Source organism: Calypte anna, chromosome 8, assembly GCF_003957555.1.
Source record: "Calypte anna isolate BGI_N300 chromosome 8, bCalAnn1_v1.p, whole genome shotgun sequence".
Lineage (NCBI taxonomy): Eukaryota > Metazoa > Chordata > Aves > Apodiformes > Trochilidae > Calypte > Calypte anna.
Window position 1 is genome coordinate 21733457 of NC_044254.1, and position 25473 is coordinate 21758929.

The 25473-nt window shown below is 37.1% G+C and overlaps 1 protein-coding gene across 5 annotated transcripts in view; it reads left to right on the top strand.

Moving 5' to 3' along the window:
* Nucleotides 1–25473, top strand: part of MAST2 (microtubule associated serine/threonine kinase 2) — a 202771-nt gene that overhangs the window by 122710 nt on the left and 54588 nt on the right. For 4 of the 5 annotated variants that reach the window (XM_030454793.1, XM_030454791.1, XM_030454795.1 and 1 more), the window contains 3 exons: nucleotides 15057–15148; nucleotides 21619–21694; nucleotides 24062–24082. In XM_030454793.1, the coding sequence (XP_030310653.1) occupies nucleotides 15057–15148; nucleotides 21619–21694; nucleotides 24062–24082 (189 nt within the window). The remainder of the gene's footprint in view (nucleotides 1–15056; nucleotides 15149–21618; nucleotides 21695–24061; nucleotides 24083–25473) is intronic. The other variant, XM_030454792.1, reaches the window with a different exon arrangement.

Consider the following 25473-nt stretch of genomic DNA (forward strand, 5'->3'; position numbering starts at 1 on the left):
CAAAACAGTGTATTCAGGTTTATGAATAAGCAGTTGCAGCTAATATCAGAATTTCTCATCAGCTGATTTGTTGATACAGTTAAAAAATATGTGTAACACTGAGAATACAAGGTTTTATTTGATCTTTAGGGTGAATTTTGTTCATCAGCTATCTGAAATGAAATCCATTGTTTTTTTAGAGGATTCTGTCTTCTAAATAGAAATAGATTGGGGGTGGGGTCACCGTATTTCCTGCTATCCTTCCACTTTTGTGGTTCACATGTTATCAAAGTTAGTGATTTTTAGCAAATTTACTGGCAATGAAGAAAGATTTCGTAAATAAATTTAGATTTTCTTTTCAAAGCATTGCATTGGAGATGTTTTACTTTTCAAATACAAGTTTTGTTGTCTTTAGCCTGGTTTTTAAAGGAAAAGACCTGAGATTCAGGTTGTGTTTTCATCTGTCTGCTCCCAGCAGTAACTTTCAAACTCATTGGGTGGTTGAAGCAGTGGTTTGATGGAGGAATAGAAGTGGTAGAGATGTACCACTCACTCAGTGTGGCTCAGTGTTTTTCCTTAGGGGTTTCTTGAACTTGGCTGGGGAGAAGTTATTGTCCTGTGCCTCCATTTCCAAAAAAACAAGGCAGGGAGGCCTAGGCTTTCAGGTGCTTTTTGGCTGCCATGCCATGAGCATGGAAGCAGCCTGGTGTGGTGAGACTTGGCTTACTGTGAGAGCAAGGTGAGATAGGCAGAGCTGGGTAAGGGCAGGTGAGGGAGAGGGGGCTTTGGTGAAGGAGACCACTGTTCAGTAAGAAAATAAAATGTGCTAGACCTGCATCTTATGAAGCAACTTATCTATTGCTCCCTCTTGCAGAACTTATTTTTTCTAAAGCTCACTCCATTCTAGATGGCATTCTGTATGTAGAGAGTTTTGTGAAAATGCACCCAGAGTGGACTTCCATACAGAGTGGGCACCTGCAGTGTTTCTCAATAAAAAATAAAGTATCTATTTTGCAATAACTTTTTAGTGTGCCACCTTGAATTTAAATTTAAAAATTAAGGTGAGAAACAATTTGAGAGCTACTAACAAGGTTTCAGGTGCAATGTTTTGTCAGAAAACTCCTACCCAAAATTTACAATTCCATTTATTTGTTAGTATTCAAAGTACAAAAAGAAAGAAATTGATCTGTAAATCTGCTGCACATCTTAATGGAGAAGAGATGACTTTTTATTGATTTAGTCACATAAATGAGTATTAGATTTTTCAAAATTATTAAACAGGTCTATGAAGATTCATAGCAGAGAGGAGCTGCATGAAGTCATGTGGTGGAAGTCCTGTTTCGCACAGTATGGAAATCACAGCCTTCAGTCAGCCTTAGAAATGAAATATTTGAGCATGTGTGACACTTTTCTGGGAATATCACCTTCTGCTGTGCCCCGCTGGTGGCCTGCCAGCTCTTTGCCTACCATCTTAGGGGACATGGCAAGGCAGGTTGGGCTGATCCTACATGTGATGTGATAAATTGGCTAATTCATATGACACATTGTGATACTGTGATTCTTGCCAGGATGTTGGTCCTGAAAATGCTTGTACACGTATGTGTACTTTGCTCCCAAGAGTATCAGGGCTACGAGAGTGGTCATTGTGCCAGGACCTGGGTGTTTCTGTGTGCAAATGTTCTCAGGATTGTGGTATCTGGGTACATAGAATGAAATACTGTATTATTAAATGAATAAGTATGTTTCTGTTTTAGCTGGCCTCCTTTCAAAGTGTAATGCTCATGTCTTAGTAAACTCGTTAATTTTAGAAGTGGTGATTGCAATTTGAATTTCTCCTGTTATGTTGCAATCTTGGACATTTTTTGCAGCACAGGATTTTTTTGCTGTGTCAAATGTTTGACACAATTTTCCTCTGATCTGTTTATAAAACTTAGGTGCAGCCCTGCTGGATTTGTGATAGCTTGTGTGCTCTTAGTTCTGGGCTTCTTCACCTACAGTTCCTCTTGGTTTTTAATTTGTATTTGCATCTCAAGAGTGAGTTACTGGTGTTATTCTGACTGTATGCCACATCTCTCTGTAATGGTGGCTTCTGATACGTACTAAAAATCCTAAAGGGCTTCACTTCCATATGGCATTTCCTACATTAGGAGGCAAATGGGAAGGATTCCTCTTGTGTACATTATGTTGAAATGAGCTCCCTTGTGCAGCTGGTGGGATTCTCACTGCAGCTAATGGTACTGTAAAACTGAACCATCTGCTCCTCTGGTCAGAGTGGCTGGATTGTTTCTTCTTGAGCATATTCCCAGAAGGACAGAGAAAGTCAAGAGCAAACTGTAAATATATATGAGTTTGTCATGGGAGGGGTGACATAATTATAAATCAGATTTACCTGTCAAATTGATTCTGTATAAATATTTATGATTTTCAACTATAGAAGAAAGACCAGAATTCCTTGGTTCAAAAGGGCACATGGGGTTGGTATTCTAGCATCAGCTGTACCGAAGCATTACCTATTGAAATTGGATTATGGAAAGATAAAGCATCGTTCTGATGTATTTAAATTAAATGTCTTGGTTTTTAAACCCTTTTGTTTCTTTGCACTTTAGGCATATCATGAATAGTCTTGCAATTTGATGTTATTAACAGCAGTATATAATTTTGAAGTGGGCACGTGTGCTGGTTTTGGAAAATTGACTCAGAATGGCAATTTCTAATGTTTCCTCATTGTTTTCTGTAGTTTAATCCTATCTGGGTGGGACAGGCTGTGACTATGAAGTTTAATAATTTGACTTTTTTTAGTAACTTGTTTTGCAGAGTTCAGACAGGATAGATTTGTGTGTTGAAATTACTTGAATGGTAACTCTAGAGGCTCACAAAGGTGAATTTGTTAGGAAGGACATGTTGGTTTTGTGTCCACCATTGCCACTGATGCTCTAATTGTCTTTCCTCTCTTTTCCTTTCAGTGAAAGGCCATGCAGTAATTTAGTAGTCTGTTAAAATCAAGGGAATTAATTACCCTCAATGTGTAAAACAATCTTTAGGTAGCAAGACACCACTAAAATCAGTGAATCTATGAAAATTGTATTTCGTTATAAACAGTTCCTTAGTAACTAAAAGAAACCAAAATTAATCTTCATTATTGAAATAGTCACAAACAGTGACAGAAACCCCATTTTGCTGGGAGGTAAACAAGTGCGTGGTAAATAATTAGATGGTCAAGAGCATGTAAATATTGCTTTCTGCTTGCTTGCTTTGCTTTATTCATCCTAACCTTTAAGCTACTGTAACAGGACCATGGTAGTCAGTGAGTCCATACATATCCTTTCAAATATATTCAGTCTTTTTTTATGCTGATTCATCTAGATTGACATTAAAAGCTGTGTGTGTCAGAAGGATGCCACCTCCTCCATGTATACATTGTCACTTTGAAGAAAAACAATTAGTGATGCTAGCAGAATGCTGACTTCTCTGTGGTAACCTAAAGCTAATCTTAAGAATGTGAGTCTCTGCAATAATTAACTTTAAAATGACAGCTGTCATACCACACGTTTCCTTGCTGAAATGAATAAAGAAATATTTCCCTTATGTTGGGAAGACTGTGAAAGACCTGGAAGTCTGATGCGTTTGATAATATCTACCTCCAATTTTTATACCTAGCTCCATGTATTAAATGACCTTCTGGCACTCGTTATTGGATGGGAAATTTCATTCAAATTACTTCTGCCAGTATTTCAATATGGCCTTAGAAGAAAAACAATATTTGAGGGGAGAAAAATTTTCTACCTTCTTTTCTGGAAAGCTCTTTATGAGAATTGTCTTTTGGAATGCATTAAAAAGTAATGGTCATTTTGCACACTATCAAGTGAGCTTGTGGGGAGCTTCCAGTACAGCCTCAATTCTGGGATATTTGTGCTGCTTAAATACAATGGGATTGATGTGCCAGGAATGGAAGACGTGTCCTCCTAATATCCAAAATAAGTGATGGTTCAGAGAATGCACCTGGATTGTTGGTCGAGAGTCAGTCTGTGTAAATTAGATTTTAAATTAATTTTGAATACTGCTGGCTGTTTCCCTGCTGGACTAGAACCCAAAATGTCCTATAGGGTTAACAACTTAAATTTTAAGCCTTGAAAGGTCTTTGTTCAGATGGAAACTGTCTTGAATGAACACTTGGCTATTGCCCAGGGCAAACCAGTTTTTCAAGTCAGAACTTTTGTGGAGAGGAAACCAAGCAACACACAAACTGTGGACAATTTCATGCATTATTTGGATCCTTCTCATGAAAGAGGCTGCTGAATATAATTTTACACTGATGTTTTAAGCAGGAAAAAAAAGTATTGGTGGAAAAGACTGGCTTCAGAAGGGATAGGAGGAGAAGGGAACAGAGATCAGTGCTAGTATGGAAAGTGAGACAGAAAAAGTAAGTACATACTGGCATACATTTGGTGTGGAAATGTGCAATTCTTGTGTGTAATTGAAGTCGACACATTTGGGTTTTGGAATCCTTACAAAGTCTGTGCATCTGCTTATTTCAACTGTTGTTTGTCTCTGACAAGTAAAATTTAAATCCAGAATACCCATCAGCTTAAACCTCTGGGATGGTCTTGTAGATGTGTTTGCTTCTGAGGAACCTCTACCCACGCTGTGCTGATGCTCTTTCTAGGTCTTTGAAAAGTTGCTGGGTTGTATTGAGGAGCAAACCAAGACACGTGTTCTTCAGTGTGCTTGGGATTCCCATTACTTTATTGGCAGCTGAATCCTGATGTTAGCAAGGAACTGTACACTTAAGGGCACAATGTTTTTGGTTTTGTTTTTTTAAAAAAGCAAACCAACCTGGTGATGAGCTACAGTTTTCAGTCAGGTGCTGAACATTTAGAATTGACCATTATCTCAAGTATCATATTGAGAAAGTACATGGTTATTTCCAAAGCATTAAGGAAAACGCCTTTAAAGTTATTTGGTTCTGCATTTGTAGCTAACTAGCAGATATTCCCTCAATAGTTTTTCCCAGCCCAATTTTTTTTTTCTTTTTTTTTTTTTTCTATTGTTTGGAGAATTACAGAGTAATACCTGTCTTCTTTAGAATAGGTGTGTAAATAAAATAAGCATTTCAGTAGCAAAATTTCAGAGTTTATTCCAAGTCTCTGAGCAGTTTAGTTTTAATGACTGTATTTGCTTTTGATATTATGTTGGCTAAAGGTGGAAGGATCCATTGAATCAGAATTCAGAAGGGGAATACTTACAAGTCCTGCACAGAGTAGTCCTTGGGACAGGTGTGAACTCCAAGCCACCTTATAGCCACCAAGTCTCTCTTGGCTGTCATTTTAGGCAATGCTGTGCAGTTGAAATGTTTTGAGATTGCAGGTTCAGTAAATGCCAATGTTTTCCACAAAGTGCCTCAAGTTTTAGGAGTTGGTATGAGACTGTTATTTCATATGAAGATGAAACTGAGTAATGTATTGAAAATCTAAGCAAATGTTATGCTTATATAGCAGTATTAGTCTCCCCATATCCATTACTATCTGCTGTGTTTATGTAGTACTAAGAATATCACTTAAACTAGTTCAGAATCCATGGAAGATGTAAATGTCACTTCATGTGTTTTATGTGGTGCTGTAGGAGTTACTTTTAGTCTTATAAGACACTGGCCATGAGCATGTACTAGAGGAGAGCCACTGGAACCCAAAGAGATGTGAACAATGTTCTGCAAGCACATGTAAGAGCAGGCTTTCCCTCAGTCTTTGTTCTCCAAGAAAACAAGCTTGAATCCTGTGGTGACATTTCAAATTACTTATTTCCAGTATATTCTGTGTTTTCCTGATCTTTAGTTTTGTTCCAGTCTTGATTGCACGGTAAATTAGTATGTTACAATTAGCAGACTTAATTTAAATTAAGCATGATTGCTGTGGAGTTTGAAGACCTGACTCTCTGTAAGCGTTTGCATTTGTCTTCCTTTGTGTCTTCATTCATGTATGTTCTGCAATTTTCATGAGTCTCATTTGGTTTCATGCTGACCATGCTGGTTTCAGGCTTCCTGGTGGAACTGAAAGGGTACAGTGAGAAAGCTGGGCTATAACAATGAGCTGCTTCAAGAAATGTATTTTACAACATTCTACTTATACAGAATTGTGCTAATTTTGTTTAACAATCCTGTATTTCCCTCCTTTGTCTTAGAGGATATTTAAGCCATGTTTACCTGTGCTTGTGAGTTTGTGCTAAAGTTTGTTACACATAATTTCTAAAAAGAGTACCTGTTTCTAGTTCTTTTAATTATGAATAAGTACATAAAGCATTCCAAAAGCTTTTAGTGGTTTCTACCTTTGTATTGTGAACCTATTTTGGAAGATGTACATTTATTAAATATCTGCTTTTTTAATAGCTGTGTAAATTAAGACTTTACTAGGATTCAGTTTTTCCCTAATTTCTTATTAATTCCTTTTTACCATGACTGCTACTATCCATTTATTTTTGGTACATTCATGTATTTGTATTTACTGCTCTACACTATCTCACTGTAATTGGAATGGATTTTGATTTTTGTCTCCATCCTTCTTAAGTAGAACAGCTTTTAAACCAAGGACACTTTCTTAGGCGATGGCAGAACTGCTTTACCCTTTGGCTTTACCCTGCAGCAAGCTTTATGTTTCAGCTTGTGGCTTTTAATGATTGTGTTTTTCTTCTACTTAGTTTTGTGAATGACTGTTTCAGCTTCAAGCTTTTAAAATTCCGAAGCTCTGTGTGTGTCTATTTGTAGTGGGTTTGTATAGTTATTAAACTGGAATGACCATCCTTGGATGAAAAATTGATAGCAATTGGATAATGAACATTTGGCTCAGATAACAAGTAAGCTTTACACAAAAGAATGAGGTTTAACATGTAATCAGGCCTCATTGTTCCTGAAACTCAGCTTTGCTGAAGATCTGGGAGCTGCTCTTTGTGCCAGAGCAGGATCCGCACCCTCTGCCTCCTCTTCTTCGGCTGCCTTTTGTGGTTTTGTAGCTCCATTAACTTGAAATGCCTTCTGCAGGCATATTTTCTTATTATTTTGAAGTAGACTGCTTATTTGATCTGATATACACTGCAGTATAATTAGCTAATGCATTTTTGTAAGTCTCTTTTCCTGTCTTTGTCATTTTCATCTGAGACTCATCTGTAGACAGACCTGTGTCTCTAAAAAAGTAAGGGCTTGATTTGCAACCGTGTAGTGTCTCTCTGTACATGATTTTATGCTGGTTTTACTCTCTACACTGAACATTTTCTCTTTCCATAGAACTCCAGCTCTCACCTGTCAATTTGACATTTAGAACCAGCCTCATCTAGGTATATAGTTTCCCTCCCTTTCATTCAATGACTCCATTCATTAGAATGGTCCCAAGCAGCATTTCTTTTCACAGATCTGAAGGGAACAAAGAGTGCAATATGTATTATTATCCAGAGAATATGTATTATCTCTGGATGCCTGTTTTGGATTAAAGCAGCACACCAGTATGTATGGCTCACCTTTTTCTTACTTTGGTGGGGACTGCCCCTGCCCAGCCCCTCTCAAGTCCATTGGACAAAGCATAGGATGTTCCTGTCCAAGACAGCTTAGTCACAAACAAATCTCAAAACTTTGGTAGTTTACTTGCTTTTATTACAGTTTGTTAAGCCTAGTTATTTTCCTAATATCTCCTTTAGACCACTGCCTACCTTAGCAACCTCACATTTTGCTGGCAATGTTTAGAGATTTTTCAGGATTTTTCTCTCATTTACTTGTGTGCAAGTGTAATCAGTGGGCAATTGTTTTCAGTGCTTCAAACCCTGAAATTTTCCAGTAGGGTTGGTATTGTTAATCTGCATAGCTGAAATGATGAGTCTTACCAATAGGGTTTCCTTAGAGTACTGTCAGCTTTGGTATTTACCCTATCTGGCAATAATTTAAGACTGGTCAGACATGACAATTTGTATTAACTGGAGTAACAGCTTCTTGACTCGCATTTAGCTGTGAAAATACAAAGGTATCATCAGTGCATCAGATTTTTTAAGCTCCTATATAATCTATTGAGAAGGTTTTGGCTGTGAATCACCACTAGAAATTAAGCCCTGGCTGCTGTTTTTTTTAGGGAAGACATTCAGCACAGGAATCTTATTGTCCATGTGTGTCCATTTCTTGGTCTAACCTTCAGAATATATATTTTTAAAATGTGGCAAATAATCTTTATCCTATTTACATTTATAACACTCCTACCCTGATTATTACTCTGCTGTATGACTGTGTGAAAATCTGCTCTGCAGAGAGAAGGTAACCCCACTGACACAATCTGATTTGGAGATAATTTTTAAAATAATGTATTGTGAGAATAGCTTTCAATTTAGATACTTGGTTTGTCCTCACACTGTGATTTGAAACTGCAATTAGCTGATAAAGAGCTAATTCAGGACATCTTTTGATACTTAAACTAAGAAAATGCTCTGAAACAAAACTAAGAGAACTGTTCGTGTTGTGTGCTACATATTGTATGCATATAAGTGACTTTTGATACTATTTTATGCAATAGTTATATTAAAACTCATTTTTGAATCTTGGAAAACTGTTTCTGTTGACTCTGAGCTCATCTGCCTTGTTTCCTGGATGTGTCTTTAGGGAGAGCATTTAAAATGAATTTGTTATGCTACTCACCTGTATATCATTGTAAGCTACACAGTTAAGAGATTTGAAACAATATACGATCAATTTGTCATTTCATTCTTGAATTTGTTTGCTTGGGTACTATGGAGAAAAAAACGTGATAATCTTCCATGAGAATTGCCGAGTAGAGACTTATTTAAAAAGCAGTTATGCTACGTGAAGCATTTAATAATAGAGTTGGAGGAAATGGGAAATGAAAGCATGCAGTTGTGCCTAGTTTTCATTAAATCATCCTTTTACACTTCATGATGTAACTTCATGGCAGTGTAATGCATAACACAACTGAAGGAGGAGATAGTAATGCTTGAGAAGGTCACTCTATGTTTTCTCCCATTGAATACTATCTGTATTTTTTCTGTGGTGTGTCTTGTATGGTCAGAGGTTTTTATTTTTTTTTCTTTTCATATAAGAATGAAGATAGGTTTGGAGTGCTTTTGCAAGGAAGGAATATTTCAGAATAAAGTGACTTGCTTCAGTTGCGAATGGCTGTACCAGTCATTGTAATTTGTTTTGACATTTCATTTTGTTTGGCTTTGCAAAGTTGTTCCTGTGTTGTTAATAATGCAAAAGGTCTGCACTATACAGCATGATGTATGCAGGTGTGCACCAGCCTCAAAATTAGGCAAATTAGACATAAATTTGATGTTAAGTGGCAATTTTAGCCTTTTCTTTTGTAATTTCTTAGCTTGAGGTGGTGTTGCTTCTTGAATTTTAGCTCTAAACAAAGAAGCTAAGGGTTTATCTCTCAGCTTGTTTTAGGTGAAAAGAAAATGGTCTTTCAGGCAACAAATCACTTGCTAAGCAATAAGTTGTTAATTTTCCTTAAAACAAAAGAACAAGTCTACATCCAACTTACAGCATGCTTTGTATGTCTTGCATTTCCCTACTTATTGGTCATGTCAGTTAATATGTTTGTTAGCATGCAAAAGTGTGTGGTGTTATGAAAAAAAGATACTTTTCATGATTTTTCTACCTCCCCAGCCCATGTGTTACCCTTGGATATCTGTGCACACTTCACAAGTTGACTCCATCTTTTATCTCCATGCTCTGTGCCTTCCAGAATTCATATCTTTCCACAGTCATCCACACAGTGACTCTATTTACTGGTACCAGCATGAGGCATGGGAAAACCCCATTGCATCTTAACTTCAGTACAGATGGGAAAGGCTTTGACCACACAGGCAGGACTTTTCCCTGTTCTTGGGGTTTAATGACAAGAATTATTAGATGTTTTCCTGGGTGACACTGGGAAGAGTATAGTTCTGTGTCTGTTGTGATGGAGAATTTGTTTTTAGTCTTTTAAGAAGTTTCTTGTTAGACTTGTATTTCCATCCTTTAAGTCTTAGGTGAGCATGACTGTGTTTCCATAAGAGAAAAGAAGGGTTTATTGTAGGAATGTGTGAACTACCAAACCTACACCATGAATAATAACATTTTTTTTTCTCTAGTTATTCCTGATGAATAACTCTTAAGCTATTCTTAAATGTGAAAAAAAATAGAATCATTTGAACCAGATGCTTACTTATTCTTATCTATTTCAGTGAACTAATTATCCCTGTTGTTGGTAATGCTAAAGCTTACAAAATTGCTTCCATCTTTGAATTACTATAATTAAGACAATAACTTCCACATCTAGTTAACATTGCTGCACAGCTGGTGCATTCATTGACATGCAAATTTTGGATTTTGTAAATTTTCTGCCATTGTGAATAAAAATTTTAAATACTTATTTTCATTTCTAAAATGTCTGTTTCTCATAAAGAAGTCTTTGTAAAGCAAATCAACTGAAACCAAACTCCTGTAAAGTAGGAGCAGAATCTAGTGAGGTTTAGTTAGGTGATAGTACAGTTTAGGAAAGTTTGTAACCAGAGATAGCTCCTATAGGTCTGATTACTCTGAAATTTGCATTGCATTTCATAGAGATTTGGATTCACTGAACTAAATGTCAAATCTGGAACAAGACTGGTGTTCAGCTTCTGAGATGTTATTTTGAAAGGAATTACTAGTTAATGCAAGAGTTAATCCTGCACCCTGAGAACCTGGGATTGTTTGCAAAACTAAAACTCTATAATTAAAATTCACTAATATGAATGAAAAGCATTAATAATTACAAAAAATGCTTTTTTTGTACATTTTTTTATTTCAAGTTAATTTATATCAAAGTCTGGGGGAAGACTTGTGCAGTTGGTGCTAATCTTGTTTACTTGCATGATCAGGAGCTTCAACTATGAGAAATTTTTCAAGGCCTATAAATTTAGATTTTGAGAAATTTCCTTATTATTCATTTACAATAATTGGCAGTGCTATGAAATAACTTTATTGTGGTGGTTGGTTATCTATTTTTAAATTGTTTTTCTGTGGCCATGCTTTTATTACATGAATGCCTCATGGACATTAATCAGTTTTACTCAGTGAGTTAGAGGTGTCCCCTGAGTAAACTGCTGAAGTAAAAAATCAAATATTGATATATTCTGAAACTGAAAAATCAATTTCTTTTCCAGACTTTTTTAAAGCATGAAACAAGGTGTACTTTCTTTTTCAGACTGAAAATGCATATGAAGCAAAGTGTACTAATGGTGCTCATTTTAGAGGCTCAATTTTGGATTAGCTGTTGGTGCAGTGGGGAAAGGTTTGTCTGGGTCAAGTTGAGGAGCACTTGAGCTGCATGCAGCTCACAGGTACATAACCAAATGTTCTCATCAGTAACTCTGGCCAAGGGTGCTGGCTTCAGGGCACATTTCAGTGGGTCCAAATCCAGTGTCCAGTTACCAGACCCAAGTCCAATGTCCTGCAGTGTTCAGTTTCAGGAATGCACTGGGAACACTTCAGTACACGTAACAAATGTTATTTTTACTGCAGGCACAGTAGTTAACTCTAGAAATAGTAAAAGCACAATTTCTGTAGTGATGGCAAAGGCATCGTTTCAGATATTTTGGTACAAACTCTGTTTTGCTGTGTGTTTAGAATTAAATCAAGTTGCCCTGGTGCTCTCATGGATCGCAAGACCTGGGTTTGACAGCACAGGTGTGTGCCCTGAGTGACACAGGAGGGCAGGGGGTGACATTTTCATGTAGACAGCCCTCCAGATTGCTCTGCTGGCTGGAGCTCAACCCTGCAACTCCGGGCAGTGCAGAAACTGCACTGTTAAAATTGAATCTGAACGGAAAGACCCAGAGGGGATTTGTTCTCTGAAATTATGAAGTGGAATCTGAGGAAAAAAGTTAACAAGACCCATACTAAATTGTGAGAGGAAAGGAGGGTCAGGGTAAGGCTCGCCTTGCATTTAATGAAAATAGCAAAACTTTGGGTTATAAACAAATAGTAATGCTTAGAATCTTTCTGGGTTGGTTTGGTTTTTTCTAGTTAACATACTCAGAGATGCATAGGTAACCTATTCCCTTTCTACTTTCTCCTACTCCTGTTTAGTTATACAGATTGTATTATTTTTAGGGCAAGGAAACATAGTATTGTTCAGAGAATTTGTGAACAGTAACAAACAATGATTAATGCAATTTTAAGGGATTAATATGGTTTCCCTATTATCATTTGCTTATAGCTCAGTATTGAGCCCAGTGCCGTCTGTCTGGCTAAAGTGCATCTTCCAGGAAATATTTTTTTCTTCAGCTGTTTCTGCCAACACTTAAATTGATTAGGTTGAATTTCTTTGGCACAAAGCCCTGGGTAAAGCTTGCTTTGCTGCTTTCATATTTAGGTGTTCTTCTTTAGGAGGTGCTCAAATGCTGTCCTTGGGGGAGATAACCCAACTGAAGTCTTCCTGTTAGCCCCTCTCTCCCCCCCCTTTTATATTTTTGTGACTAACAGAATTTCATCTCCTGTGTTCTGTAGTTTCTTTGGGATTTCAAGATCTATTTAAAATTTTGTGTATATATCCAGAGAGTTCTCTTGAACCAGCAGAGTGCATGATTGCATTTGTTTATATATTTTTCTCATCACATAACATAGATTCAAGAAATTAGGAATTCTGGTTTTAGCCTCTGTGTAGGTTTGCCTTATTGCCAAAACACATATTTCACAGAAACTGCTAAGCAAGCATAAGTGATGTTCCCCCTTCCCAGGTTATAAATCCAAAGAAATTGAAAGTTATCCAGTTTTGGGGGTGTAAAGAGAATAAATTTTTATTCCTAACTTGGGGCTAGGGTTTCCCTCCAAGCCATTCCCTCCTCTGGGTACATTTCTGTAAACCTGACCTATTTTAATGGGTCTCAGCTGTGCTTGTTCTCTGGCTGTTTAACCCTTTCTCTTTTGGTTCCTTGTCCTTGCAAACAGAGAAAATGGGTTTGTAAAACTCAGTCCATTTTGGCAAACTTGGGCAAGCAGTTAAAAAGCTCTGAGTTTGGGACAGCTCATGTTCCCCATTATGCTGCTATTTAAATACATCAAGTTTCCATAGCCAGCTCCAGAAATCCCTGTGGTAAAGTGTATTTTAGGAACACTTTTTAGCAAAAGGATACGACCGTAGAAGATGGAACTCTGTTTTCACATTGTACTAGTGTTTATATTGAGCATGATCTTGAATTCTTGTGTTTTAACCTGTTTTAAAATACTCAGGATTTAAAAGAAAAAATTTCTGAAATAGTAATGTATATTATACTAGAATTTTTCATGTAGTGAGAAAGATTTTCTAGTAATATGAACATAATGCTTATATATTATCTGTGCTGGAACTGAGTATTCTGGTTTTTTCAACTGTTACTGGAATGGCATAACTGAAAAGAGGTCCAAAAAATCCATGAGCTGATATTTTAAACTTCTTAAAATCAGGCTGTTAGCTTTTCCATGTGATGTACACAATGGCAATCAGTTTTTGGATGGGCTGTTGTTGAATAATACATGAATGTAAATGGAGATTGTATGGAATCAGTTGGATAATTCTGAGGAATGCTTTAAGTACACTAAAGAGCATGAATAGCAGTTAATGGTGCTTCAACTTTATTACTGTTTATTATAGTTGGCGGTTCAGTTGTATTTTTTTTTTCTGCATTGAGTTCTCTTGTTTCCTATAGAAAAGGAATAAAAAAGCTAACAAATAATAGTCAGACACACTGTATCCTGTGGCAGCAATATAGTTTTGCATTAAATTGTAGTTCTTGGCAGTCTGAGTTTTTACTGTCAGGCAACTCCAGAAGATCAGCCTGTGCAGAGAGGACTGAGGGAATCCAAAGCACTCAGAGTTCAGAAAGCAAACAACAATCTTTGTTTGTGCCTGTGGTCAGCCAGCCTGGAGCTTCAGAGGGCACCTCCAGAGCTGGGCCAGTGAGCATCTTGTTCAGTCTCTCCTCAGCCTTCCTCACTCCTGTCTGTTCTCCCACCATCTATCAAGACGCATATGGTTTTAGTAACCTCTTGTGAGACCTGATGAAGTAAGCAGAAATGTTTCTGCCATCTAGGAAGTATGTTAGAGGTACAATGAGTCTTTGTGTGTAGCTTTAGAACTTGATCCTTAGTGAGATTTGGCTGGGAACTAGGACAGTTTTATTCTGTTTAAACCACAAGAAAAGTGTTAATCAGAAAGTGATGTAAATACCTTCTTGCTGTTGTTTACAGCTCCCATGATTTTGAATTTTTTTCTTTGCCCATTACAGTTAATTTTATCATCTTGAGAGCTAAGTGTTTGGTAATAGCAGTCAAGCAGACACAGGCTGGGAAGCAAGCAGAGGAACAAATCCTTCATTTCATTTGTCTGAGTTCCGAAGCTCCAATTTCAGAATAAATAAATAAATAAATAAAGATGAAGTACCTCATGCAGAAGTGACATTTTCTTTGCTGGGAAAAGGTCCTTGTAGTGAGTGAGCTTAATTTGGTGGAAGGCTTGCCTGGAACTTGCTCTGCAGAGTTTTCTATCAGTATTGCTGCACGTGTCTGCAAAGATTGTGGAATCTCAGGTTTTAAGTTTTATTGGTAATGCTGCTCATCTGCAGAACTGTGCTAACACTTTGCTTCATAACTTTAACTCTGCCCTAAGGAATATGCTCTGGTTTCTTACAGTAATAGCCAATAATTTTAACAGATTTATTTGCTAGGTTGGATATTGGTAAGAGTGTCTGAAGCACTCTGGGGAATTTTCTGATTTTCTGCTTTTTGTGTGATTTGTAAAGCACGAGTTGTACATATTTTGGGAATCAGGAGTGTGTTGTCAGTTATCTCTGGTGGCCTGTGCAGCATGGGATGTGCTTTTTATATTGCTTCCACTGTATAAAAACACTTGTTGCTGACAAAGTGCCTTTTAGTCCTGTATGTTTACTTCTTTGCAGGGTCACTACTGCGAGCGACAGAGTGAGGAAATCCTGACCTAAATACTGAGAGCTTCCTCCCTGGCTGAAAGACATTCTGTAGGAACTGTGTTCAGGTGCTCTTGTCCATCTGACAGTGCCTTATTTCTCTCTTTCAGCTGTCGGACAAGCAACAGAAAGAGTTTGATTGTAACATCCAGTACATCTCCAACCCTCCCGCGACCACATTCCCCTCTTCATGGACATGCAGGTAACTCCCTGGGGTTGCTTTACCTCAGAATTGTTGGGGAAAATGTTGATGTTTGTTGCAGTGAGTTTGTACCTACTGATACTCTTCATCAAATGATGCTCTTTGAAACCTAATCTGATTGTAGCTTCTAAAAATAGTTTTCAAAGTAAATGCTTTATTTCCTTGTCTGTTCTGCACTTTCTAGTTCACTACTATATCCATCCTCCTTCACTCTTTCTGGGGGATTCAGTCATCTTGCATCCTGCAAAAGAACCTGAGATGGAGAACAAAGTAAAGTAAAATTAAATATATACATTTAAATAATATCTAGTTTTGAGTCTCCTAGCATGGTTAATTTTTGCTGGTGATTTAACTGCAGTTCATGTGAGAGGAAACATACTGCTTCTTTCTGTGTGCTTCCAGCAGCCCATCAGCTGTGCAGTGTTCCATCTTATGGTCTCTATCTGCTACTTAAAGCAACATGAGATATTTAGGATTTTTCTTTTTTGACATTACTGCCAGTTTCACTGTGGAGGCAACTGTGAAATTCTCATTTCAGAGCAAATGGGCAACTGCTTTTTAGTCATTGAGGTGAAGTGTGTGGAGATGTTCTTTCTGTAGAAAAAGAAAGATTGATCAGCCTACAATAACTACGGATTTTCAGAAAGGGTCACTCATGCAGATTCAACAGCTTGCCTGAACAGCATGTTTCCTTGATGATTTTATTATCGAGGGAGGTAGGTGGTGTGTGATTACATTGTTCTTGGTATTTCAAAATGACAGAGAAGGTGGCTGGGCTTCAGGTGTGGCCCTAATGGGCACCAGTCAGTAGAATGAAATAGCTTGAGTATTTGTGGCTCATCATCCATAGTGGAGCCTGTTGAGAAGCACATCACTGTTGCATGTAGTACAAGTAACTGTTGTTTTCATTATAATCAGACTTTCCTCCTCCTACACATCAGTATGTTCTGCAAATACTTTCTGGAGGTTGACACTAAGGAAATGCTGAGAAAGAACAGCAAATCGATAGTAGCTCAGCTAGAAGGAGCCATCTGCTCCTGTTTGCAGAGCATTGACATCCAGCCTATTTGAAAGGAAAAAGATCACCAAAGTTATTGCTCAGTCATGTCCATAAAGTCCTTAACCACGCCAAGTTTTCATAAAGCTGTGATATTTGCTTGGGATGCTGTCAAGCCCAATTATAGAAGACTGGGAAGCTACTTTAATTACATTGTTTTATTAAAATGGCCCATGGTTTTCAAATGAAAATGTTAACAGAATCTTAAAAGTAGTATATAAAAACAATTTTAGGTTTCAGCATCTCATATAAAATACAGGGCCATTTGATTTAAAAAAATCTAAATTAGCTGTACAAAGTAACTGAAGTGATTCAGAAAGAAGCTACTCAGACTGTAAAAGAAGTGTTCTTGCACATCACATTGCAGTAAGATGTTGATGTGGTTATGGGTCAGAAAATAAATGCAGAATTGTTCACATTAGAAACTTCTTTATTTTCTTTTCATTTGCTTTTCTTCTTTGTCTATTTAAACAAAGAAAAATTGTTCTTAGTGGCTCTGATGCTGTCTCAAGATTTACAAGCTTTTTTTTTTTTTTATTAGAAAGATGTGACACTTGGATAAACCAGAGTTACTAACCAGCTGTATGCCATCTTCCTTTAGCAGCAATTGTGAAATATTTCCATTTTTTGTTCTGATGTTGCATATGGTATTTAAAACTATTAATTAAAAGGACATCATTTGTGACCTACAAGAGTAGCCAGTGGAGCATAGGAAGATAAATTACTTGTAATTTAAGTTCTCTACCAGTACTATTTCTAGGAGTCTCCTCACTGGAAGAGTAATTTATTCAAGAGACAAAAGTAGCTGAAATTTAGAGTACAGCTACAAATATTTTCTTAAGAAATATCATATATGAGATGTGAATTTGAGAACAGGCTGTGATATTTGTTTAGTATTTGAGCAGAAACTATCAATCTGTTTGTTCAGGCGTGTACTCTGGTAAGTTACTAAGGAATGCTGGAGTCTCCCTGGCCTCTCTTGTCTTGAACAGCCACCTCTTAATGCCCATTCTGAACCTCACTTAGGAATCAAAGGAATAGCAGGCATGCAGAGAAATCAGGGATGCTTTCTAAAACATTTCTATTTGAAAACCACTTTAAAAGCAAGTCCTGTATGGCAGTAGTGTCAGGATTTATTCTTCTACGTGTAATGTAAAAGTCAGGGAGTGTGATTATAGCACAGCTCACCATCCATCAGGCAAACCCACCTCCTAGTGAGCACTGATCCAGGCAGATGATACACTTAATATCTGAAACAGCATCCAGTTAAGGTGTTAGGCTATTCCATATCCTAGAAAATTTAAAGAGAAATTAAACATAAGAGATGACAATGTTTGAGATAAAGTATATCCAAGCAATTTTAACTCTAGCATGATTCAGGAATACCTAATGGATTTCAAGTGAGTGCTAATTCAGTTTTGAAACTGTATGGAAGAATGTTTTCCAAAAGGAGCTAGGACCTTGGCATAGAAAGCTACAGCTTGTTAACTTTGTGGGAAAGTCACTCTACATGTTTAGTCACCCAAACTTGGAAGTGCCCCATTTTAGAAATATAGCTTTGAAAAATTTTCCTTTCATTATAAATTCTTTTTCTTTCAAAACTGGATGAAAAATGTAAATATGTACGTTCCATTTATTTATTTTATTTGTTTGAATTAATTTTTTAAAAACTGAAAATTACAGAGGTGTGCACAGTACACCTACTAGAGCATACATATCATGAGGTTGATTTCTGAGTTACAATTACATTATATTTCAAAATGAAAAGCTTAAAATCAATAAAAAAAAATTTTTTTAATTCAGTAGAAAAGGGACAGGCTCTTACAGCTGGAAGAATGAAGTTCAGTTTTTTTTAAAATTTACTTTCCACAGCTGTAAGGTAGCCAAGTTGCTTGCTGGATGCCAGTGTAGCCACTTGTCCCCAATGAGACCTTTGTTCTGCTCCCACCTGTGGTGGAAGCAGAGGGAGCTGTTTGAAGGCAGCACTGAATGAAATTGTTCTGCTCTTTCACTGCAATTTCAGTTCCACCTGCTGGCAGAAAAATTACTATTACTAAGGCCTATAGTTATTTATTATTTTTAGAGTGGGTATGTTAAGTACCCATACGTTACTATGTTAAGTACTACTCCAGATCTGCCCAGGAGTTTATCCACATTTCATGTGTGTGATCCTCGGATGGTGTGAGTGCACTATGGCATTCATTATATTTGAGACAGGTGGCACACAGAGTGCTTAAAAATTTGGCATTTTGAGATTTACATGGGCTGGAAGGCAGCTAATTCTGTAGCATGCAAAAGGATCTTCAACTGCTTTTGTTAATTTTCAGCAAATAATGTCAGTATATTCTACACAGAAGACCACAACAACTTTGTCTTTTGTATTTATTTTTCACAAATCTCAGAAGCAGGTTTTACAAAATATTTTTCGTGTAAGTTTTGACTCATTATCTGTCTGATAAATGTCATGTTTGCAGATGATAGCTGAGACTTTAATCTCTCTATTGCCCTTAAGGTCCAGTTTTGTGCTTTGAGGGTGGTGGACGTACAAATACTTGGGCTGCATCCTTTTTCCTGTGTCCGGAAAATGGAGAAGTTCATGCCTGAATTATTAATGTTCATATAACTGTGTTGATTTACCTAATGGGTAATCATTCTGTGTAACAGCCTCCACAGGGACTGAGCTGTTTCAGGTTCAGTAGTGGCCAACTATAGCCCTTGAGCAACAGGGGAATTTACCTTTGCTAACAGAATAAATAGGATTTCGATCAGCCTTGGTGAATGAGGCTGATGCATTAAGGCTTCTCTTATTAAAATTCCTTCAACTATAGCAGAAGCAGCAGTACTGGGAAATTTTAGGGAAAGTAGTAATTCCCCTTCTCCCTGTTGTTGTTTTAAAAGCTTCACCCAGACTTGAATTGAGTAGAAAAACTAATTGCTTTTCTTTTTAAAACTAGAAGCAACTCACAGGGGATCCAATTAAAATTCCACTGTCTGGAAGGAAATATGCCATATAAATCTGAAGAAGTAGTTGCTTAAGAATGAGTAGTATCTCTGTCCCAGATTGTACAGACTCATAAGAGTTTGAACACCCACATACTTAATTTCAAAATATAAAAACTGTCATTACCCAATTTGCTCAATTATTCTGAAATCCTGTTTTGATTGTAATCTGGAAAGTTTACAAAAGAATGATGAAGATATAAAGAAGCAGTGACAGCTCATCACTTGTTTATAACAGCATTGGGCAGTGGGCTTTTAATTCAAAAATATCATCTTAACACAGTAGGGTTTGTCAGCAGTAAAGCCTGAAAAATGAGAAGGCAAAAACCAAAAGGTTCTCATCAAAACTGGCAGTCTTCCTTCATTTGCTAGCAGATCTACACAGCAGTGGAAAGGCTTCACTCCTGCTGCATTTCCTTCTGACCTAAAATTCTCTTTCAGCTTTCTGCTAACCAAGTAAATGGTGTGACCCTAATTCTACCTGTGTGCTGCTACCAGGAAATATCTTTATACACTATTGAATTGGTCACTTTGTGGCTATTGGAGCTTTCTTCTGTCTTTCTTGTCAGCTTGCAGAGCCATCCAGACTGTCAAACCACTTTGTCACCTCTTAATTGAAAGCAGCCCAAGGTCTCTGTTTTTCTGCTGTGGCAGTAAGAATTAAAATTACTACAAGGTTAATAAATAAAGCACCAAGTATCACCTACTTCTTGAGTTCTGATCACTCTCTCTCCCATTCCCACCTGAAATATACAGGGAATGAGTTAAATAGTATCCTGTTCTGGGTAAGGATTTGCACTCTGCTCTATTACACTGTGAAATTGTTGTTAGTTCCTAACAATACAGAAGAAAACCAAGCCAAAGCAGAACAAACCTGTTGCTCAAACCCTTTGTGTTTAATTTAGTTTGTTCCTGGTGAAGCAGATTGTGGTCTGGAATTCACTTACCTCTCCAGTTCTCACATCACCCCTTGACATGTGTAAGATCAGCCTGGGGCTGGTTTAATCTCAACCAGCTGTTATTTTATCCCTTGCAGACTTGTATTACCAGCTGGAGCTTGCTGGCCTGTGCTGTGGCCATCCTCACATCCCTGAAGCCATCAGCTTCTCTCCCTGTCCTCCTCCCTGCCTGTCCAGGCATGCCAGCTGTGCACACACCAGGGAGTTTTGGAGAGGTGCTACTGCAGATTTTTGTGAGCCATTTGTGTAGGTGAAGTGAATGAGCACAGTTTCTTTTCCTGCAAGGCTGGTCAGTGTAACTGTTAAGGTATATGAATAATTTGGGTTGAAATTAATACAGCCTAACAACAAGCTTCAGTGCAGTGATGGATGGGACAGTAACCTCACAGTGCTGGCCTGGGGGGTGACCTGGACACCCAGTACTTGACTTTTAGAATAAATCCATTTTATATGGGATCTAAATTTGAAAATATTTTTCTTACCAGTTATGTAGCTTTTAGTACATGCTTCTCCAGTATCTATTTAGTTTTTTCTGCTCTTATTTTACTGTTATTTTATTGTTGCTGCATGAAGAAATTGCTGTTGGCATAAATTCACTATGTGTGGTCTCTTTTGTGCTTCCATTAAGGATCTGAAAGAGCAAACCACTTAACAATGTGCCCGATGGAAAGCACACCCACTCACATGAAGTTTCAAAGTCATCCATAACTTTCAAAGGCTTCTGCAGTTAGTCTGTAAATGATTCTGGCTCTCAGAAGGGCTTTCTATGAAATGGCTGTTTTTTACTTTGAAAGAGAATACACTGCAATATTCCACTTACCAACCATATGCTTGTACGCATATGACAGAACCCAGAGAAAGTCTCCATGTGCCAAGTGTTCTTTTTTCCCTCACTGTATAAATTCACTGTAACTTTCATTTTCATGGTGGAAGTATTGTTTCAGAGAAGTGGTAGTTAGGGTGAATGCTAACACACTATACCTGATCATCTTACCTGTCTATAGTCCTTTTATTACCATGTACAGATCCTTTGATATATTGCTGGGCTTTTTTCCTCCATGAATTTTGTATTCAGCGTTGATGTAGAGAAATATTGTGGAGAAATATTTTCTTACTATTTATTTTTCCTGAAACTGTCACCACTGTAATTTCTTATTCAGGTTTTTCATTGAGAAGTGTTAAAGAAGAGCTTGCATATAGAAATTATAGCAAAACATTAAAAGACTATTGGCTGTGTGATACACATCTGAAAGTAAGAAAGAAAATGTACACCTGAAATTATTTTAAAGAAAGGGAAAATACCAACACATCTGAATCAGAACATTTCTGTAGTGAACTAATACTCAAATGATCAGACTCAAAGCTCCATATTTTTAATTATTTGTGACTACAACTTGGAGTCGAAAGGCTTCCTGCGCAGTGAACACACACTTTTTTGTTAATTTCTCAAACAGGTAGCAGCCCTTTGGACAGTCCCAGGAACTTCTCTCCCAGTGCACCTGCTCATTTCTCCTTTGTTCCTGCCCGAAGGTAAGGCAAGCTCTATTCCCTTTGGACCTGCAAGCAAATAGTCTGTATGCTTCTCTTTAAAAAGTGGCCTAGAGGTTAGAATTTTTTACTATGTTTTACTTTTTTTGATGTGTTTTGTTTTATTTTGCTTTGGTTTTGCTCTTACCCTCCTCTCCCCTTCCTCCCCCCCCCCTTTTTTTTTCTTTTTTTTTTAGACATAGAAGATGATAAAATAAAAATCAGTTATGATTAGAATAATTGGATCTTAGTTGTAGTCCTAGATATTGTTACTGAATTTACCGAGTTGTATTCCAAGCACACTGCTCTTTGCTGTGTCTGCACAAAAACTTAAACCAAATCTAAAGTCAGGCACACACAACTGTGTGTACATTCTTTCACTGCCTTCTGACTGGTAGCAACTTCTTAGTTTTTCTCTACTGTCTTGGGCATTAGTGTCAAGCAGACATTAATGCTCTAATGAGAAGAGCTGATAATTGAAACTGGAAATCTACAACAACTCCTAGCAGAAGAGCAACACTGAAAGACCTGAAAGTGAAGCTGTCATCTGTCTTGCAGCAAATGCTGTACAAATACAGGTCATGCCATGTATCAGCCTGTTGGAAAGAAATCTGATACTGTGGTGATGAATTTAGTGTGAGGAGTAGGATAGAAAGAATAAGGACAGCTGAGAGAAGCAGACAAATGGTGTATTGAGAGCTGTATCCCAACAGGTAGGCAGAAATGGATCATGATACAGAAAGTTAAATTTTGTGAGAAGTAAAGAACGGGGGGGAAAAAGAGACTTGATCAGGGTTTGGGCATCGCAGCAGGATTTTTAGATTGAAGTGTGGGGAGTATATTTTATATTTGCTAAGCTCTGCCTCATCTGGGAAAAAAACCCTATCTGTTCTAACTTGACCTGAGAATGGGAAACATAATCATTCTGAGTGGAAGTAAGTTTTCAGAGAATGTAAGATTTAGCTTGTGGAGCAGTGAGAAAGAAGACAGGTCTCAAAATTTCAAAAGTGATTTAAAGCAGTAAGATACACCCTTTATCTGAAGGGCAGGTAAATTCTGGGGAATTTCTCTATTGAGGTGATTTGCTGGAAGACCTTGTGTTCTTCAGTGCTGTTTGAAGTAGACTGTGGTCTTCAGGCCTTATGTAAGAAAAAAACATTATAATAGTGTGTGAAATGTGACAGACTGGATGTATATTTTCTATGGGAAAAAATAGTGTTTATCTGCCATGGAAACAATTCAAATTATTTCACAGCATTCACATTTATTTCTAGAGAGGTATCTGGACATTGTCTGGGTTTATTCAATAAGTCCTACTAAATAGGACTGAACTTTCAGCCAGTTTTTACAGTATCTGAAGTCCTAGACCCTGGAATGCAGGAGGAAAGTGACAGCTGAAACAATTGTCAAAACTTTACATAATTTTTCAACATCATGTTGCAACTGGGTGGTTTTTGCAAGTATTGCTTTCCAACATTCTAAGAAGAAAATGAATGTTTTAACAGTAGAACTCTGAATAATTTCCTCTCATACTTTCCACTTATTAAATCTAGTATTTGAGGAAATAAATGAATAAAGGTTAAGTCCATGCTGTTGAATACTGTGGATCTTTATATGGGACACACGTTGCACTCTTTCTGCCACTGAAATGAACACTTAACCAAGCTTGTTTTAGAAACTTGTTTCTATTTTCTACTTGTGTTACACTCTGAATAGCTGTGCCAGCCGTACCAATACATATTTATTAGATTAACACACAGTAGTATAAGAATAACTTTTCTATGGTGGCATTAAGTAATTGAAAGTGTCGTGCTCTGTTATCCTTGAGAAATTGATATTTCTCTGTACCCTTTTGATCAGCATTGCTTGGTTTTTAAGAGATGGTTATAACCTGATTTCATCCTATTACCATCAGAGAAATGATTTGTTGCTGATTTTCTGCCTTTTATATTTGGTGTAATTTCTTCATTTATTATATTGTTTGGACATCATTTATGGTTTCCATTATTTCATTACAGCCCTGTGATGAGTTGATTCCTAGGACAGAGCAGGAAACACATTTGGAAAACTCATTTTATTTTAAAGCCAATTTCACTACAATATGCTGCAAGATTGTCCTTTAGTGTGATGAGTGATTAATCATAAATCCCTTGCTAGACATCCTCTCAGTTGTGTCATAGCCAGAAACTTAATATGTTCAGGAATCCTCCTGTTTGAATAAGGAAATAGATGGTTAATTCTGTGGACACTAAAACTGATCTTAGTGCAATACCAGATACAGAAGATGAGGGTTTACTTTTTTTCAGAAATCATGTGTGCCTCTTTTACTTCTTCCTCTCTCATTATCCTTGTACAATTTCTTCCATACAGCCATGGACACAGAGCAGACAGGTAATGTGTACGGTGTTGCTGTTTGTGTGTGTGTATGAGCTGTGCTGCTGTGCAGCTGAGCTGTGCCCCTAACGAGTTCACACTGTAACAACCCCATTTAGGCAATCAGCTTCTCTGCTTTGGTACTCAAAACAGAAAATCTGGGAATTTTGGCCTTAAAACGATAAATAGGTAGTGCTCTGGGGAAGATGCACTGTTTTGTCTAGCACCTTCTCATTTATTTTGAAATTATCTACTGTTCATTGAATAGCATTTAGCTGCCATAAAAATAACTCCTTAACTAACTAATTAAAATCTCATTTTAAAGGTGAAATTTGTTGTTTGCATGGTTTTCTTGTGCTAGCAAAGGGTGTATAATAAATAAAATAAAAGAGCTGAAAATTTCACTCCAACCATCTTTTCCTGAAGCAGTATTGCATGAGGTCACTCTAAAAATGTTTATTAACCAAAAATTGATATAACATTGAAATGTTTTGCATACCTGAAGGAGGAATTTTTTATAAAGGTCTTTTTCTCCATTGTCCTTAATTTGAAAGATTTCTCTCTTGTCCCAATTTCTGCTGGAGTGGAGCTGATATGTATTGTCCTGAGTGCTTAGCTCATTGCTTGCCTAGGTTGCATCAGCATAAAATATCCCAAGCATGAAGAGAGATCCTGTAATTTTCTAATTGAGAAAGAATTATTTTGTCTCTTTCAAAATGAAAATTCTGAAGTAATTTCAATACAAAATCTAGGCAACTCAGTAAAATAGGGATTAATCTTTCCTTTTGCAAAAAATTATTGAGTTGTGCATTACTATTACTATCTATCTAATTATTATTACTATGTTTGAGAAGACAGGAACACATTTTTGCTTTGGGACTGAGGGTCCAAACTAAGGTTGAGTCATTGACATAAACAGTTCCCCCATATCACTGAATGTTAGAAGCAGCAGAATGAAGATAACTGAAATTTGTTATTCAGTCACTGACCACATCATGTAGTGACTTTATAATGCTGATATTTTTTGTTTTTCAGGGGTTGAGAAAAGAATATAATGTATCTTGGAGTTTTTTGAGATTGTTCTTTTATATGTAATTGTATTGCCAAAGACAACATCACCTGTGGCTAAATGGGGTTTAGCTGTAATGTGAGCATGCAATAGAAATCTGCATTAAAGCTTCATTATTTTATTTTTTTAATGCATGAAGCATGTGTCTTTTTAAAACTCCATTGATACAGTACTCTTCAAGTGATGTAGAAGAGTGGATTTATTTCCCTCTCATTCTAATATAGATGACAAAGAGGAGTGATGTGTATCTGAGCCTGACAATAAAAGGAAGTAGGGCTGGGGAAGATATAAACAGGTGTTAATATCAGGGTACACACTGAGCTTATTGTGAAGATGAGGC